The sequence below is a fragment of the Trichosurus vulpecula genome, chromosome 5 (genome assembly GCF_011100635.1).
Source record: "Trichosurus vulpecula isolate mTriVul1 chromosome 5, mTriVul1.pri, whole genome shotgun sequence".
NCBI lineage: Eukaryota > Metazoa > Chordata > Mammalia > Diprotodontia > Phalangeridae > Trichosurus > Trichosurus vulpecula.
The window spans coordinates 53,164,603-53,183,759 of record NC_050577.1 but is presented as its reverse complement, the minus strand read 5'-3'; the positions used below and the strand labels follow the sequence as shown (position 1 = coordinate 53,183,759).

The following is a 19,157-nucleotide window of genomic DNA, read 5'->3' as shown; positions in this document are numbered from 1 at the left end:
AACAAAAATCCATACACAGAATAAAATGGGTTTAATGGCAGCTATTTAAAAATTAAAACAAAAAAGTTGGGGCATTTATTTGAGGTGATGATGTCAAACCAGCTGGGAATAGAATGCCTGGATTTCCCTTAATGCAGTGTTTATGCTGCCTGGTTTATATAAGATCATTCCAAAGATATGTCTTGACTCCTCAGTAGCTAATCTAATGTTTTTTTCTTTCTTTTTCTTGTTTAAAGAGTAAAATGCAGTATTGGATCTTTTGCCCCCATCATTGGAAATACTTTTAAAAGGAATGAACCTGAAAAACAGCTGGAATTGCACCATGTTTCCCCAAATGACTCTTGGGGACATACTACCAAACAGGTGATAAAACAGGATTTCCAGTATCAAGAGTGCAGGGATCCTTCACAGAAGGTGGCCTTCAGCTCGGAGCCCATAGATTCGTTTGCTTCATGCAGTCCGTGTCCTTACAACTCAGCGAGCAAACTCGGAGAGCATTTGGAGTGTAGGAAATCTTATCTAATAAATCCAGCGAAGAAAGACAGTGAGCTGGATTTGGAACGACTACCTCTGAATAAAGATACGCAGGGATGCGCTCCTGAAGTTTGTGACCGTAAAGGAACTATAAACGAACAAGACTTAGAAGAGCTAAAAACAGAATTTTGCCCGTATGTCCTAGAGACATTTATGCACGTTTCTGATTTTGACCAAACAGACAAAAACGTGTCTCAACTAAAACGAAAGTCAGACGGTGTGATTTTTCCAGATACGCGTCAGAAGAAAAAAGGCACTGTTTCCCCACACAGTAACGGTTCTAGTCTTACAGTCATTAGCCATTCACCGGAGCAACCTGCTGGTCAAGCCGAGACAATATCCCATAGTCCTCCTGATGAAGAACTCAGAGAAGCAGCAGTGGAAAGTACAGACAGTTTACCTTCGGGGAAGCTGCACCGAAAAGTAAAAATAGTCTTAGGGAGAAACAAAAAGAGAAGTCAGCAGAAGAATGTCCAATTACCCTTAAAGAACAAAGCAGAACTTCCTGCTACAAAAGAAGAAAACAGTATTTGTAGTTCACCAGTACAGCCTTTAGTGGAATTATTTCAAACCAGTGAAGACAGTTCTGAGTTTCTGGGTTTTACAGGCTATTCTGAAAACCACAGTTCACGTGACGTGTTAGAGGTTTGGGAGGAAGAAAGTGGGAATAGCTTGTTGTCCATGTTTCTCTCTTCCCCATCTTCGACCTCTACGTTTACTGGGTTTTAGAGGAGTTTTTTGTTTTTGCTTTAAATTTGCATTTTTCACAAGTGGTGAGGATTGTATACCTGAAAATATTTTTATATATATGTAAAAATTCTTGCTTTATTATTTGTGTCATCTGTACATTTTAATAACCAAATGTAAATATTAAGAATAAAGATGATTACTAGTATTTTCTTAAGAATTAAGTACTTTTATATAAGTAAATGCAACTGAAGTTAAGGTGTTTGCTACCTCGTATATTTTGTACATAATTTCTAAATAAATCCGTTTCTGAATGAGCAGTTAAAAATAACTTGCACTGCAAGAAAAATGACTCGCACTGGAGAAGGAAATTTTGAGTTTAACTATAGAATTAGTCTAAAAACTTAGTGTCTCAAATTTGGGTGTTACAATTAAATTTATTTCAAATATTAGATCTGGGACACTATGCATACCACTGAATACGACTCACGGTAAAAGAGCATGTTTACAAATTACAGTGTGCAGATGTGAGTGCTGCCTTAGGAGGAGCTGTGTTTGGTACCTGTTAAGCAATGTCCTAAGGGATGTCACGTCCATTTGTCCTTTGATTTTCTTGAAGAACTGAATATATGCCAGTACAATAAAAATGGTTCTTGTGCAAGTTGGCAAGCTGTTCATATCTTTCAGCGACCTTAGCAGAGGGTGGTGGTTGGGTGGAGTTATGGGAAGAGAGTGGTGTGTTCAAATCTAGTAGAGCTCAGATGCCTCACAAACATCCCAGTAAAGTTCTGAAAATGTACAGGAGCAATAAAGGAGGGGGAGGAATAAGCACATATATGCTTACTATGTGCCAGGCATGTAAAAGAAAAAGAAAACCCAGAGACTCCTCTCCAAACTGCTCCCATCTGTTCCAGGATTGCATAGAAAGACAGTCAGGGTCCTGCAGAAATGTGGAGCAGAGACCAGCTAGGCTAGATGGAAGATGAAGCAAGAAAGAGCAAGATTCCAAAGCAGGAAAGGCGGCCAGATGAGCACCCAGAGAGGTAACCCAGCACAGGCCAGGGCAGTGGCCCCATCCAGTGGCAGGAGACAGGGCCAAACTAGCTTCCAGGCTTCTGTGCCTGGACCTGAAGCAGGCAAATAGACAGTTAAAATAAGAGGATGGAGTAAAATCTTACGCTTTAAACAAACTCAAAACAGTGATGATTTAAGGCAGGGCCATAATAAAAATAGAGCAGACATGAAAAGAGCAGGGAAGCCATGTTATGTTTAAAAGTCACCATTCAATAAGATGTGTCCACTGAACTCTCTAACTTTTAAATACCTGAAGGCAACTCAAATTGCAGGGGAAAATAGACTAACAATTGGTGACTTAATGTACTTTCAGATTTGGACAAATTAAAAAGATTTTTTAAAAAAAGGGAAACTGAATAGAACTTAATAGCAGAAGTACAAAGATCAAGCATGAAAGAAGAGAGGGCATTCCCAACCCACCCCTTTAGGCAGGTTGATGTCCATAGGTGTTGCACATTACACGTTTGCAGAGTTCTCCAGTGTATTGATCAGTTTTGCCATTTTTCTCATTTTGTCTTCTAAAAATACTATTGTATAGGATGACTCTCAGGAGAAAAAGGATACTGAGGAAAGTCTGAGGATGTAAAAATGAGAAAAAATGCAGAATGTATAAAATATTCAGGACTCATCTACCAAAAACATTGGAAGCTAGGAATGCAACTACAAAGCATTTTTTAGTGGGAAAAGAAGTCTAGAACACTCAATCTATGTAGTACAAAACAATTATCAAAGTGATTTGGTAGTTTTTTTAAAAGGAGATCCATCAGTACAAATCAAGTATGTAGCATGCAGAAGCAAACAAATAGCATAGTGTATGATAAACCTGAAGACCCCAATCACCAGGGCTAGGACTTAAATGAAAAAAAACAAAACTGGGAAGCAGTCTTAGCAGAAATTCACAACATAGAGCAGGGAAATTCAATGAATAGGGGAAAAGTTTATGACTAAACAATGATTAGAAAGGATCACAAATCAAATAGCCTTAATTATATAAACTCTGAAAGGTTTTGCACACAAAAAGACCAGTGTAATAAAAATTAGGTCACTTTGTCAAACGTTTATTTTTTTTTTTGTTAAATTTTATTTTACCAGAACACAAATACAAAATAGAGAAAAGAAACAAAAACATATCATAAACTTATATATTGAAATTTAAATATAAAGTAAGAAGGAAAAAAAGCATGTCATATACATAGCAGAACATAGGAGAGGATTCAAAATATGTAACATTTTCATTTCAAGAAAGCCTGTATGAGAAATAATACATGTCTATCCTTTCTTTGCTTCCTTGTGTTTTCTTTTGTTCTCTGCTGTGCACTTTTAAACTTTATTCTTTTTTTCCCTCTCCCCACCTCCCTGAAGGCTACAATATAATTTAGATACTTCTTGATAAATACATACACTTACACATATAAACATGCATATATAAACATATACTTTCCCAAACATAATTTGCTCCTGATCTTTGTTTTTTATGTTTGTACCTATCTTTTGTTTCCTATCCTTCCTGCCTCCTTTACTTTATGTCTGCCTGCTACATTGCCCTATTACTTGCCTTCCCCCCTCTAAGGATCCCTTCCCTAAACCCCCATTCCCATTAATCTAAACTCCCTTTACCTATTCCCTCATTCTCCCCTCTAAAAATCCCTCCCTTGTCCTCTCCCTCCTCACTAAACCCCTACCATTTTATTTCTTCTAAATTAGAAGACTTTTATATTCTAAGTATATATGTATTGTTCCCTCTTAAACTCATTCCCAATGAAAGTAGGTTACCAGAACTACCAGCCCTCCTCCTCATCTAAATCCTCTGTATCCTTTCTTCCTCTTGCACTTCTCGTATGAAAGTTACTCTTTTTAGCTGTTTCTAAATGGTTTTACTTTTTAAATTCATGTAGTCAAGTTTAGCCCCCTCTTTCTTATAAGCTCAAGAATTATTAATAAGAATGTTAGACATACATTTTACATTTTATGTTATATAAAAGGTAAGCAGTCTGTTCTTGTAAATCCCTTATAGTCAGTCTTTGGTATGTACCTTATGTGTCTTGTCAAATGTTTATTATTCTGCTGTGCACTTGGCACTGTATTAAGCACCAGGGTAAAAGGCAAAAGACAGGCCCTGCTGTCAAGGAGCTCACAATCTAATGGGCGAAGATAAACCATAAAAATACTGAGAAGAGAGTAAAGACAAGGGCGGGGGTGGGGGCTGCCAAAGTGTGAGTTTCAGCGTTGATGTGACGGTCTTGCAAGAACTGAGTTTCTGGAGACCCTGATGAAGTACAGGACAGCAGCCAGAAGGGAAAGGAAGGGAAGGAGGTAACAGAAAAAAATCTTTTCTGTAAGTTCCTTTGAGAAATGTCTCATTTCCAAGATCTGTAAGGGACTGATTCAGATTTATAAATGGTTCTTCCCAAGTAAATAAATGGTTGAAACATAAGGACAGTTTTCAGAGGAAGTCCTGGCAACAGTCCTATGAAAAGCGGCTCCAAATCACCAATAATTAGATAATTGAAAAATAAATCTGATATTCTACCTCATACCCATATTGGGAAGTGGCTAAACAAATTACAAGAATGCAGTTTAAGAATGAAAAAAAAAGACCAAATGGATGGTTTCAGAGAAACCTAGGAAGCATTGTATGAAATGATGCAAAGGGAAGTGATCAGAACCAGGAGGATAATGTATACAATAACATTATATAGAGAAAACATTTGGGGATTCTGTTCAATGAAATTGTTACCTGATTCTAGAAGACTGATAATGAAGCTGCCTTCGACACTTTACAGAGAAGTGATGGACATAAGTTAAAAGACATGCATTTTCAGACACTGCTAACGTGGGATCTTGGAAATTTTTTTGCTCATCTATATATTTGTTGCACTTTCCTAGTTGGGGTGGAAGGGGGAGGGGGTTGTTAAAGTGGGGAGGAAAGAAAGGAGAGAGAAAGGAGAGACAGAAGGTGAGCAGCATCATTGAGACTTTAAAAAAAAAGAGAGAGAAGCAAGTCTATAAACAAGCATAGATGAGTAGAGAACTTTGAAAAACACAGGTTGAACATACCATACAATCAGAAAGAAAAGCAAGCATCTATTAAGGTCCGCTGTTGCATATTCAAGTCTACCACTGATGTATGGAAAGGACCATTTTATTTGGTGTTTAAATTCAAAATAAAAATTTTAAAAATCAGTAGGAGGCATGACCATAGATTGGGTTAGCAGGAGTTGGGGGAGTCCTCACATTTTATTAAAGAATCTACCTTTATGGCAATCACCTAGTAATACTAACATGAGCTTTCTTTGTTAATGATGTCCTACCATATGGATAATGTCTTGGATAGGGTAGAAAAGAGTTATATAATACATAATGTTTTACATTTTTAAATTTATTTTAGAAATTTTTGCCTCTTGCAAACAGTCAATAGAAACTCTGGAAATAATTTCTTTTGATCCTTTCTCAGTTAATTGAGGTCAGGTGGATCTGCCTCAGTGTTTTCTCCCCTTGGTATGGAGCAGCATATATGGAGGAAAAATTGTGTTATACTAAAAAAGTTGTAGGATTTTTTGTTTTTTAATGCATATGTAAGGATTGTCTTTTACATGGGACTTGATAGTATAATTGTTGTGGGGAGAAGGGGAAGAGGCATTTGCAGATAAAAGTAAAGAAATTATCAAAATACTTTCTTTTAATAGTGTACACAAACGAGAGATGACTCCAAAAGTTAATTGGGTTAATTTTATGTCTAACTGAACATGAGTTGCCTGTTATGTTTTAGGCAGTGGATATACAGATGTAACCATGATTGCTCTGACCCCCGTTGCCTGCAGATGAGGTGTGTTACATTTCACCTCTCTGGCAGGTTTATCCAATACCTGTAGTGGGGTGGGAGAGGAGCTCCCCATTATCTCTGCCATTGGTTCAAGCCCCCACAGATCGTGTTCCTCCCCAATGTTAGGAGATCCAAGCACCCCAATTCCATTTAACCACTTACATCTGCTTTTACAAAGAAATATTTACTTCCAAAGTATGACAAAAACAAGCATTCAAATATTCTCTGCCCAACACCAAGGAGGATAATCCTTGCTCTACACCACTTAGGTTTCTGGAGAGGGAAGAGGGATTACTTTAGTTCATTTGCTACATTAATCCCACAAAGTTTCAAGTCTAACCTTTCCAGCCCTACCCGTGCATCCCTGAGATCCTGTATTCTCAGAGGTTCCCTGCTGAGCAGGCAGCAACATTGGTCCTGGATTCCTAGATCCCACAATCCCTAAGGCTTAAACTCTCAGTTCAAGGATGCCCTGCACCTAGAACTCAAAAAGGCAAATGAAACAAGACGAAGAGCCCAAGCCCACTTCTTGGGCACCAGGGCCTAAGAGGAGAGGAAAATAGCCTGCAGACTCTTCCCTTTTACTACATAGTATCCATAATAAATCTTTCACCCTTGGATGGCACCCAAAAGATAAGAGACTGGGCCTTGGTCATGTAGAGTTAGACAGTCCCGGCTATACCGTTCCATGCTGCTCCCACCCTGATGGTGATAGGCCAACACAGAATGTTTTATCCCAGAAGCAGGTCCCTGGCATCTCCCACATGGGTATCTCCATCCTCGTGGTTCTTGTTACACACCAAAACCCTATTACGGCCTTGTGCCCTCAAGGAACTTACAGTCTAACGGAAGAAATACAGTGTTGTTAATAATAATAATAATAATATGCATGATACAAGGTAGATCATGAGTGGTGATTTTTACCTGGAGGACCAAAAAGGTAACACCTGAGTTTGGCTTCAACAGGAGGGAATTCAATAGATAAATGTCAGAATCTCTTTTATGCCAGGGCCAACCAAGCTGGTGTGGCACCTCAAGTTCAGTCTTGGAACAAAGTGAAACACTTAGAAGATTTGATAATTAGCAAGATATTTACCTGGCCACATCAAGGAGAAGGGTTTTGACCAAGGATATTTAACAAGAACATTACCCTGATTCCGCTGAGTACAGCTCCCCTGCCTCTGGGTTGAGTATCAAGCATCAGGCCCATGCTGCAACTTTTCAAGGGCTTTTTTGTGCTTAGATAATCAGAAAGTGTTGGCTGCTGTCTGAGCCTTCAGTCCCCTGAGCCAACTAAGTCTTTTTTTTTGAAAGGGCAATTTTATTAATGTCCCTCAGCAAAGTACAGTAATTTGTAACCAAGCATTAAAATTTTGAGTCTATGTCCTAAAGAGAGTAATCAGTTTTCTTCATGATGCATTATGTTTTACTGAACTTTATGCATTACTGTTTTACAATTTTTTGAATTTCTTCTAGATTGTCATTTTGCAGAAGTCCCTTACACAAGGGCTACTCCCAACCTTGGTAAACACTCTATTCACCAAGATGCCCAAGTGGGCAAGCCTTGATGCTTGAGATCACTTTTTAATTTAATAACTGCCTATCTGCCCAAACTAGTTTCTTTGAAGACAGCCTTCATCATGGCGACATGCACCAAAGTGCTCTCTTCCAAATACAAAATCTTTTGAGTTAGAAAGTGATATTATATGGTATATTTTCTTAACTACCTCCACTCCTGAATACTTACAGTAACTGTTCCCACCTTTATGTTTACAGATGGGAACACAAACACCTCAATCGCAGTACAAAGCTTCCATTGTTAAGATAGACATACCATCATATAATAGACTTATTAATTTTTATTTTTATTCAAGCTCATATTTTTTTTAAAAATGCAACTAGAAATAAAGGTTCCAGAATCTAAAAGCATCCTTGACTGAAATACAAGCTTGTTCTCAGAGTAGTATCATATAGTTAGGTTTAAAAAGAAGACATTCCTGTAGCATCTAATATCAATATTATAATAAGTAAATACATTTGGATGAACAGGAAATGCCTGATTCACAGAAGGAGAGTTAGTTTGAAGAAAACAGTGGTAGGATGTTGGGAGCAGCAGAGGCCACTCCATCTACTTACTGTCCATGGAGGGCATGAACAGGATTCGTATTTTGAGATGTCAGTTGGATTTTCACTTGGATTTCGTCCTGCTTCTCTCTCTTCACCAAGGACTTCTTTTCTGGGATCTTCATCTTTTAGGATACATCAGGAAGGTTCAGGGAAGCCATTCCCTGTAATTTCTGGTACTTGGTGGAGTCCACATAAGAAGAATCCTTCACAGATTGTACCACAGCATTCATCAGGTCCCTGGCCAACAGGATCAAGGATACTACGCTATCTATCCACTCTAGAGATTACAAAATCTCTGCTCCAGTTCTGGACATCTGCTAAGTATGGAGCAATGCACTGGAGGTACACAAAGAGGTCCTATATGCAGGCCGAGTCTAGACAAAGGTCAGCAATGATTCTTCCCAACTTACCCATCCTTGATCCTGCCTCGGCAATTTTCTTAGCTGCTCTAATTACACCTGACATATTTTTAAGTGGTCCTTCATCTCTGGCGAAATCTATCATCACCATTATGATCATGTACATGTTTTCCCAGGAAAGTCATATCATTGCCACTCATCCCATTTGTGGATACTTGGACATCCAGTTTGCTCTTCTTGAAAGCTTTCTACTCTTGGGGAAGCTGAACCATGATAGCTCATGCACTTCGACCAACAATAAGTTAAACATCCAGTAATACCAAGTCTTCATTTTCAAAGTCAGAATTGTCCACTTCTTCAGGAGTCCTTATCATCAACACAGCTTTTTTGATGTCATAACCAATTTGGAGACATCCATTAATTCGTGTTAATCCATTTGTTGGGCAGGTTCAGAATTGAGAACTTCCATGGCAGTATCCACTTGTTCAGTAAAACATCGCACAACTATATTAGAAAGCAGTCTGGTGACCTCAAGAACCTTATGAGTACAGAATCCAGTTTCGTAGTTATCTATCTCTAATGTTATCTGTACGACTGTGGCTGCCCAACCCCAAACGGCACCAAGAGTGTGGTCTAGACCAGAGCATCTTAAACTGTGGGTTGTCACCCCATATGAGGTTGTGAAAAATTTGGCAATAAAAAAAACAGAAAGAAAAATTTGCTAACAATAAAAGGCTTCCGAATACTCAACGACCAAAAATTAAAATTAAACAAGTAATGAATCCGAGGTGTTTCTGGCAGCACTTGCCCATGTTGCATCAAGCAACTTCACTGCAGCCTTGGTTCTGAATGTAAAGCATGTGCATTTTGCACTGAGCATGCCCTCAGGCTATGCAGCACCAACACTAGTGAAATTCTAAAAGGGATTGAGAGTGGAAAAAGTTTAAGAAATCCTGGTCTAGACCATCAACATCTTTTTCTCTGAAAGCAATTGCATACTTGTTTACATCTTGCAAAATGTGATTCTCTGAGACAGCCAGGTAATAATCTATGGAAGCCATCATCAATGGCGTTAGAACCTGGACTTGTTTTTTTCACACTATTCTTCAAAGGATCCATATTTTCCTGGACCAGTTTACCTTGTGGCTTTTTGGCCAACGATGATAGAGCATTGATAACCTGAAGATACAGGGCTGCCCTGACATAAGAACCAGCTCCATGCCTTCATCATTTTTTTTTTTTGCTTTTTGGCAGGGCAATTGAGGTTAAGTGACTTGCCCAAGGTCACACAGCTAGTACACGTATCAAGTGTCTGAGGTTGGATTTGAACTCAGGTCCTCCTGACTCCAGGGCCTGACTCTACTCACTGAGCCACCTAGCTGCCCCCCTTCTTCATTGTTTGAAATAGAACAGGCTAAGTTAGCAACCTCAGTTTGTTAGTACACTCATGGAAAACCTGAATGTGTTCTTTTACTTCTTTCCCATTTCCATTCTTTGCAGCCTCAATCAACATCAAAAATAGTACATTAGTTTTGAAAAAATATTTGCAGAGTGATCTTTTTTGTCATTTTGTCTATTGCAGAATGAAGCGCATCATTTCTTTTTTATATCCATCATTCCCTATGGACCCAGAAAGTAGATCCCGTAAGACCTGTCATATTGCATTGCCCTCTGCGACATGACATTCCCACTGGTCATCTTGAGTACAACATGAATCTGCCATTATAGATGCTTCACTGAGGACGCTGTCCAGGTGTTCCTCAAGTACAAACCTGAAGTGATCTTCACTGATGCTCACAGGGTCAACGATTATTTATTTATCAAAGTTATTAAGTACATAAGCCAGTTCCTCCCTTCCTCCACCCTCCTGCTGGGAGGCAGGCTCAGAAGCTGTGGCCTGGGCCAGTAACACCTGGTTACAACTCTTGGTTCCTCCTGCTGTAGCTATTTAATTACAATGGACCACATCTTTCAGTTCCTTTTGTTTTAGCTGCCATATTGTTCAGCTAATCCGCTTCAGGTTTTAGGGCCATATACTATATATGTCTAAATCTTGCTCAGTGCCTGGATTTCTAAGTTTCAAGATACCACGTTCCACAATTTTCAGGTGAACAAATTAATTCGTAGACATCTGCCGTGTTGGCAAAAATAAGCAATCAGCTGAGAGCAAAGAAGGTGCTCATGCCATGTTACTACATTTTGCAGAGGGATGTGGGTCATCTGCAAATACTCTGGAGGTATTCTTCATCAAATAACCTTGTTTCCAAGCATTTCTACAGCAGCCATAAATTTCCTGCTTGAGAAACTGACCGTCCTTAGCAATTTTATCTCCCTTCTCTGAGAAATTCTCAGTTCCTTGTTCAACTGATACTGAGAATACACAAGCCTTTTAGAGCAACCTCTTTTCCTGTTAGAGGTTCCCTTGTTACTGGTGGTTACCAGTGTCGTAAAAACCTTTCAACCACCAGAGTCCTAATCTCCAGACTTTTGGGGTACCATTTCTAGTTTATGTTACAGCAGTCATTTCTGTGGTGCAGGGTGTGTGAGTGGAGAAGGAGGATCCCAAGGCCCCAATGCCACCAACTTCAATGCCACCGTGTCTACCAACTAAGTCTTAAAAATAGTTTTAGTAACTTTTAAGGAAAACATTTCTCCCAGCTTGCCTGAGGAGGATCTCTGGTAGATATGCTTCCTATCACAGAGTCTATTTACCTGGTCAAATGACTTAATTTTTTCTCAGCCTCAGTTTACGTATTTGTAAAATGGGTCCAATAATAGCCCCTACCTCCCAGAATTGTTGTAGGTCTGAGTTAATAGATGTAAAATTCTTTGTAAATCTTAAAGCACTATGTATATGCCAGCTATCATCATCATTCATTATCATCTTTATTTTTATTTCAAACATAGGAGCTAGAACAAATCAGACATGTCTGGATCAGAATGGGAAACAGAGTAGTTCACTTTAGAAGGAATGTAGAATTATAGAATTTGAGAGGTGTAAGTGACTGAGCAGACAGTCCTCCACTCCATGTGTGTGCAATGAAATGTCTGGATACAAATCATGAAGGACTTCCAATACCAGGCTCAGAGCTTCAACTTCATTTGGTAAGTCATGTTGAACCACCGAAGTTTTAATTTTTTTTAAAGGGAAGAGTAATAGGATTGTGCATTAGGAAAATTATTTGGACAAGAATACAGAGGAGGGGTTGAAGAGGTAGATGAAGAGAAGCTAGGAGACTTGTACTAGTCTAGGAGAGAAAAGTTAAATGCCTAAAATATGGTGGCTACAGTGAGAATGGAGAAGAGTCTGGACATTGGAGAGAGGCTGTAAAAGTTGAAGCTTGGCAGTTGATTGAGTATGTGGGGTGAGGTTAAAAAAAGCATTAATGTTGTCTTTGAGCTTATAGATGATGATGTTGCCATTAAAATGGGCTATGGGAAAGGGAGATGAATTCAGCTTTAGAAATGTTGAGTTTGAAGTGTCAATGGACAATGAATGGAACTATAAATGAATGGAAGCTGGGAATATACGATGGGCATCCTGAGGAGAAGTTAGAGGTAGAAGTATAGATTGAGGGATCATCTGCATAGAGATTATAACCTGAGGCTCCTGGAGTAGATAAGATCACCAGGGGATGAAGTGTAGAGACAGAAGAGGAGAATGTGGAATCAGCAAAAGAAAAACTAAAGAAGCAGTCAGAGAGGGTGGAAGGAAATGTGGTGTGATGGAAGACAAGGAGAGAGTATCAACAAAGAACAAAGTAGATTTCAGGTGATCCGTAACATCACGTGGCCTAGTGGATAGAGTACCGGGTCTGGAGCCAGGAAGTCTCACCTTCCTGAGTCCAAATCTGGCCTCTGATATTTACTAGGTGTGTGACCCTAGGCAAGTCACTTCATCCTGTTTGCCTCAGTTTCCTCATCTGTCAAAAGATCTGGAGAAGGAAATGGCAAACCACACTAGTATCTTTGTGAAGACGCTCACAAATGGGTTCACGAAGAGTTGTATATGACTGAAAATGGCTGAACAACAACAGCAGCAGCAACCCCAGAAGGCTTCAGGCAAGGAGTAAGCACAGCTGCAGAAAAAGTTGGGAGTCAAGTCTGATGATGCAGAGGGATCAAAATTGTCCCAAGAAATGGACTTCCAGGAAGCACAGCCAATGCAGTATTTGGAACTATTTGGAAAACTGGGATGAGATGGGTGGGGAGACGTACATTTGGGAGTTCATTTGGGAGTGCACCGAATGAATGTAATTCTTTCACTTAGAAGGCAACAAATGAGTGTCATGCCTACAAGTAATTCCCTAAAGCAACAACTTGTTTATGTGGGGAAATCGGTATTCTCAATGTCCAAATTAGCTAAAGAGTAATAACTTTTGGACCTCTGTATGCATAATTCTTTTTTAATTTTAATTTTTAGTTTACAACATTCAGTTCCACAGGTTTTTGGGTTCCAAAATCTCTCTTCCTCCCTCTTCTCCCCACTCCCCCCCCGCCAAGATGGCATGTAATCCAATGTAGGTTCTACATATACCTTCATATTGAACTTATTTACATAATAGTCCAGTTGTAAAGAAGAATTATAACCAATGGAATGAATCATGAGAACAGAGAAATGAAACCAAAAGAGACAGAAAAAGGAAAAAAAAGAAAGAGCAAACAGTTTGCCTCCATCTGCATTCAGACTCCATGATTTTTTGTCTGGATGTGCATAGATTGTCCATCATGAGTCTTTTGGGGCTGTCTTTGAACCTCGTATTGATGAGAGGAATCAAGTATATCAAAGTAAGTCCTTGCAGATACCGTGTGTCTATAATCGCGTATAATGATCTCCTGGTTCTGCTCCCCTCACTCAGCATCAGTTCATATATGTCATTCCAAGTTGTAATGAAATCTGTCTGCTCCTCATTTCTTATAGCACAATAATATTCCATTACATTCATATACCACAATTTGTTTCGCCATTCCCCAATTGATTGGCATCCCCTTGATTTCCAATTCTATAATTCTTGAACAGATGTTTATAACTTAGAAAGATCCTGAAGAAAAACAATTTTTCCTTAGAGAGGAAAGAAACATTTTAAAAATATATCTTGGTTATATCATAGCTAAACCCCACCCCACCCATAATACTTATCTAATTTCTCTAATGTTTATAGAATTACATTTATGCCATAAAAGTGTGATTTTAAAACTTTCTGTCTTCATTTTCCTTGATATGTCTGCAGCACTTGACGCTGTGGGCCAAAGCAGACTGTAAACTCTCCTAGAAGGCAGGAACTGTTTCACTTCTGTGTCTGTATTCACATCGCCTGGTTCAGTGCCTGTCACAGAGTTAGTGGGTGCTTAATAAATGTTTACTGAGTGATTTTCAGAGTTACAGTGTGTGGTGTGTTTATAAAATTGGACTTGTTTCCATTTTTACCTTCTAATTCCAATTCTAGAGATCATCTCTACTATGCATAGTGACTAACTGCATATTTTTATTTTTAGAAGGACAGCTCAGGGGTAGACCATGATCACTATCTGGCAAATAATGTCTTGTTTTATATAATTATTTGATCTTTATAACAACCTTGTGAATACTTTTATCTCCATTTTATGAATGAGAAAACTAAGTATGAGAGGCTGAGTGACTTGCCAGAGTCACACAGTTTGTAAGGTAGAATCTGAACTCGGGTCTTTATTCCAAGCCCAGCAGTTTATACGCTACTTCACTGTACAAATGATGAAACCGAAACTCAGAGGAGCTGGGCCACTTGCCCATGGTCCCCCAGCTTGTAAACATTAGGGAAGGTAATGAAACTCATGCCTTATCACTCCAAGTTCAACACACTTTCCACTGTTACCTACTAAAGTCCTCCTCTAGTGCCTTTTGTTACCTGACTCTTGGTTTCTCCACTTGGAGTTTTCTTGACAAAGATACTGGAGTGGTTTGCCATTTCCTTCTCTAGTGCATTTTACAGGTGAGGTAACTGAGGCAAACAGGGTTAAATTGCTTGCCCAGGGTCACACATCTAATAAGTGACTAAGGCCAAATTTGAACTCCCGATTCCAAGCCTAGCACTCTAGCTGCCAAAAACTTATTCCTACTCTCTTATTAAGGTAATAAAGCCTGTTCTTAGTACAGGGAGATGTGGCATCATAGAAACAGAACTGGATTTGGAGTCTGACGAGAGTTGTATCGTTCAGTAGTGACTGACTCTTTATGACCCCATGGGCCATAGCACACCAGACGTCTTTATCCTTCCACTGTCTCTTGAAGTCTGTCTGGGTTCATGTACATTGATACTATCTGTTCATCTCATCCTCTGCCATCCCCCTTTTCTTTTGTCTTCAATCTTTTCCACATTAGGGTCTTTTCCAATGAGTCTTGTCTTCTCATTACGTGCCTTACATTCCAGATTCCTGTGCAATATTGATCTTTATAGCATCAGACTTTCCATTGGCCACCAGATGTATCTGCAGCTGAGCTTCCTTTCAGCTTTGACCCACTGCTTCATTAGTACTGGAGTGACTTGTAGTTATCCTCTGCTCTTGGCTGGTGGACAGCTTCTGACCTGAAGGCCTCATCTTCCAATTTCTTCTCTTTTATCATTTTAGTTCTGTACATAGGATTTTCTTGGCAAAGATTCCAGAGGGGTTTGTCATTTCCTTCTCCAGTGGATAGCCTTTTGTCAGAACTCTCCACTATGACCTGTCCATCTTGAGGAACCCTGCACAGCATAGCTCATAGTTTCACTGAGCTAGCCCCTCCACCATGACAAGGCAGTGATAGGGGATGGGGGCCTGGGTATAAATCCCCCTTGTTTCTCACCGTATGTGTGACTTTGGGCAAAACTGGTCTCTGAATTTCAGTTTTCTCATGTGTAAAAAGAGGGTAGGCACACGAAGTGATATCTAATGTCTCTTCCAACTTTAGATCCTTTAGAATGAAAGAGAGATGAAAGGAGAATATTTTACAGGTATTATAGGCAGGGTTGAACCCAACAAATTCCACTACAGCTCACTAGGATCCTCTACTCTCTTCTCTTTACAATGATATCAGTTCTTATTGGTTAGATTATCTCTAAGCTGATGTTTGCCAGATCCATACATACAATCCCAGTCTCTCTCATGAGCTCAGATCTTTATCGCTAGTTGCCTTTTAGACATTTTAAAGTAGATGTCTTATACATATACCAAACACAGCCTGTCCATAATAAAACTTATTCCCCAACCTCCACCCCTCCAAACCACTCCTCTTTTGAACTCTCCCATTGCTGTAGAGGGCCACCTTCCTCCTAGTTAAATAGGTTTGAGACCTTGGTATCATTCTTGACTCCTCATTATCATTCACCCAATATATACAATCATTGCCAAATCTTGCAGAACACGTGGCCTTCAGTATATATGTTGCCTCCTCTCTACTCATACAACCAACAGCTAGTTCAGGTCCCTGTTCCTCTCACTTGGACTATTGTGATAGCCTTCTAATTTAGCTCCCTATTTCAAGTCTCTCCCCACTCCAAAGAATCTTCCACATAACTGCCAAAATGATTTTCCTAAAGTGTAGGTCTAATCATGCCACCAGCAACCCTCAATACACACTCAATAAACTACAGGGACTCTCTATTGCCTCTATGATTAAATATGTCATTTAAAGACCTTTACAAGCTAGCCTTTTCCTATCTTTCCGGTCTTCTTACATATCACCATTCTCCACTTTCTCTGTGGTTCAACCATACTGGTGTAATTGCCATTCTTCACCCATGACATTCCATTCCTCACCCCTAGGTTTTTGCACTAGCTGTGCCCCATGCCTAGAATTTTCTCCTTCAACTCCTCTCTTAGTAGCTCTTATCTCCTTCAAGACAGCTCAGATGCCACGTTTTGTAGGAAGCCTTTCCCAGCTCCACCAGTGACTAGAGCCTTCCCTTCTAAGGCTATCTTCCATCCATTCTGAAAATATCTTGTGTGTGTCTATGTGCATGTTGTAGAACAGAAATTCTTTGAGGCACAAGATTCTTTTTTATTTTTGGTATTCCCGGTTTTTAGTACAATTTCAGGCATACAGTAAGCACTTAATAAATGCATATTGATTGATTTCGAAGAGTGATTAAGGATTTTCTTAACCCATCCTCTCTACCTCCTCTCCATTGGAACCTTGGACTCTAGCTCCTAAAAACAACCTGGGCTCTGATTGGTGAGTGTTCACCTTAGCTTGCCTGGATCTAGGCTTTGGCCCGATATATCCCTGTGTATCCCCCACTCCCCACCCCCTTCAGCTCCTTTCAATGTATTGTCTTCTACCATTAGAATGTAACCTCCTTGGGGACAGGGATTGTCTTACATTTACTTGCTTGATACACAGTGAGTGCCTAATAAATGCTCTATCATCTCTCTATCCATCTATTTCTCTATCTGCCATCTATCTATCATCTTACCTGCAGGGAAATACAACAGTTTATACCTCTTCTATTCTCTGTACACAAGCCTTCAGAATGATGCCTACTGCAGATGAAAACGTCAACAATCTTTCAGGAGAGAAATAAAGGAAAATATGCCTATTTTTCTCAAAATCTGTGTTAGAGAGATGTAGAAAATAGAAATCATTGTCATTTTTTAGCATTGTCTTACATCCAGGAAACATTCATATGGCTTTTCAACTAGAGTTAAGAGTGTATACCATTCAATTTAACACTAAATAAAATTTATTTAGAAATACAATTTTGCCACATCTGTGCTGATGGAATGTTTATTTGAAAACTCATGAAGGCCTGTACATTTTCCCAATTAGAAATCAGAAAACACCTCTTCCACTCAGCTATTTGCGTATGTGTAGATTCTAAATGTTTTTTTTAACTAAGTGATGCAGAAATACTTCTATGTAAATATCCCCAAAGGAAATATTTTTAACAATTCCTTTGTCAGTGCATATGCAAAGACAGAGTGAGATGTTTTGGATTAAATGTCCATCAATGTGTTGGCGATCATTAGCTGTGTCTCTTTTTTCATCTAACCCAGACAGAAGTACCTGGCCAAGGGGAGAGCATTGTATAATACAAATTATGGTCAAGAGATACTCACGAAGTTAAAAAGGCAAGTAGATTAAAGTGACTCCTAAATTTGGGGGTAACATACAGGAGATTCACAACAGCAATTTTTAGCCTCTCAAATATTCTTTTAAAAAATTTAATGAATTTTTGTTACATTTTAAGTTCTAAATGTCTCCCTTCTTCCCTCCCCACTCCACACTAGAAAAGGCCACCACTGTGTGTATGTATATATATATAATATGAACATTTATATATAATATATAAAACCATATTATATATACTATTTATTAGTTCTTCCTCTAGAAGTAGATGGCATCTTCCTTTATAGGTCCTTTGTAGTTGATTTGAATATTTATAATACTCAGAATAATTTAGTTGTTCACAGTTACCATTACTGTATACAATGTTCTTTTGGTTCTGCTCATTTTACTCTTCATAAAATATGCTTTAAAGAAAAAGAAATCAGAAATATACAGAATCTGTAGCCCTTCACTGCTTCCTAGGCAGCCCTTGAAGCAATAATGAAAAAACCCCATTATAATTAAATTGTTACTAAGAGTGATATTATGCCTTATGGTGACACAGTTTGGCCCTGAAGAGGAGAGAAGAAAATGCACGTCCCTCCCTTGGGTCAAACTTGGTCAGTGTTACTTGGCTGCTTTTTTTTTTACCCTTTCTCTTCTTCCAAAAAACTTTTTTGTTGTAAAGGCTAGAACTCTGCCCAGGGGAAGGGGAGAAATAAATTACATATTTTCTCTACGTCTTTTCCTGGTTAAGTACTTGATTTTTTTTTCTTTTTAAGCTAAGTACAGGGCTTCACATTTATGGTATTTAGACTGTGTCTTGTTAGGTTTTTGACTGTCAAGATCTTTTTGACTATTGATTTTTACCATCAATTTAATCCATAAACAAGCACTTATTCATACCTTTAATTAAAGTATTTAATTTATCACTTATTAATTAATTAACTACTGAAAGGAACAGGAGGGTCACTTGATGTACAAATTTGCTTGGTCTTTGTGGGTATTCTTAAATTCTGGTCCTCCTATTAAGCATATACTGTGTACTGGGCATTTGACAAAAGCGAAACAACTGCCCTCAAGGAGCTTACATTCTCTCAGAGAAAACAGCACATAGACATAGAAGAAGATACAAAACGATATGTTTTAACAGAAGTATTTTTAACTATACCCTCAACTTTAAGTCATCTGTAACTTTAACAAGTATGCCATCTATGCTATTTAAATTGACAGAATTCTTCATCAAAGGGCAGCACTCCAACAAGAGAATTCTCTCTGGGCTGGCATTAATTCTTTCATTAATATTGTTTGAGTACAGTCGGTCAGCCCACTTACTATATCAACAAAATTATACCATCACCCAATTAATATTTTGTCATCTCCTTAAGGAGATCATTAGAGACTTTTGGAAATGATTCCTTGTAGTAAAGATATGTCTGTAGAAGCTTACTGGTCTACCAATCTAAGCGCTCTGACAAAAAAAAAAGGAAAA

At 38.8% G+C, this 19,157-nt stretch overlaps 1 protein-coding gene and 1 pseudogene across 3 annotated transcripts in view; one reads left to right on the top strand and one right to left on the bottom strand.

Moving 5' to 3' along the window:
* Window positions 1-1,882, top strand: part of DBF4 (DBF4 zinc finger) — a 39,755-nt gene extending 37,873 nt beyond the window's left edge. For all 3 annotated transcript variants that reach the window (XM_036762041.1, XM_036762038.1, XM_036762039.1), the window contains exon 12: window positions 237-1,882. In XM_036762041.1, coding sequence (XP_036617936.1) covers window positions 237-1,263 — 1,027 coding nt within the window. In that variant the 3' untranslated portion in view covers window positions 1,264-1,882. The remainder of the gene's footprint in view (window positions 1-236) is intronic.
* Window positions 1,883-8,250: 6,368 nt separating this feature from the next.
* On the bottom strand, window positions 8,251-15,205 carry LOC118850878 (annotated as a pseudogene).
* Between the last annotated feature and the right edge of the window lie 3,952 nt (window positions 15,206-19,157).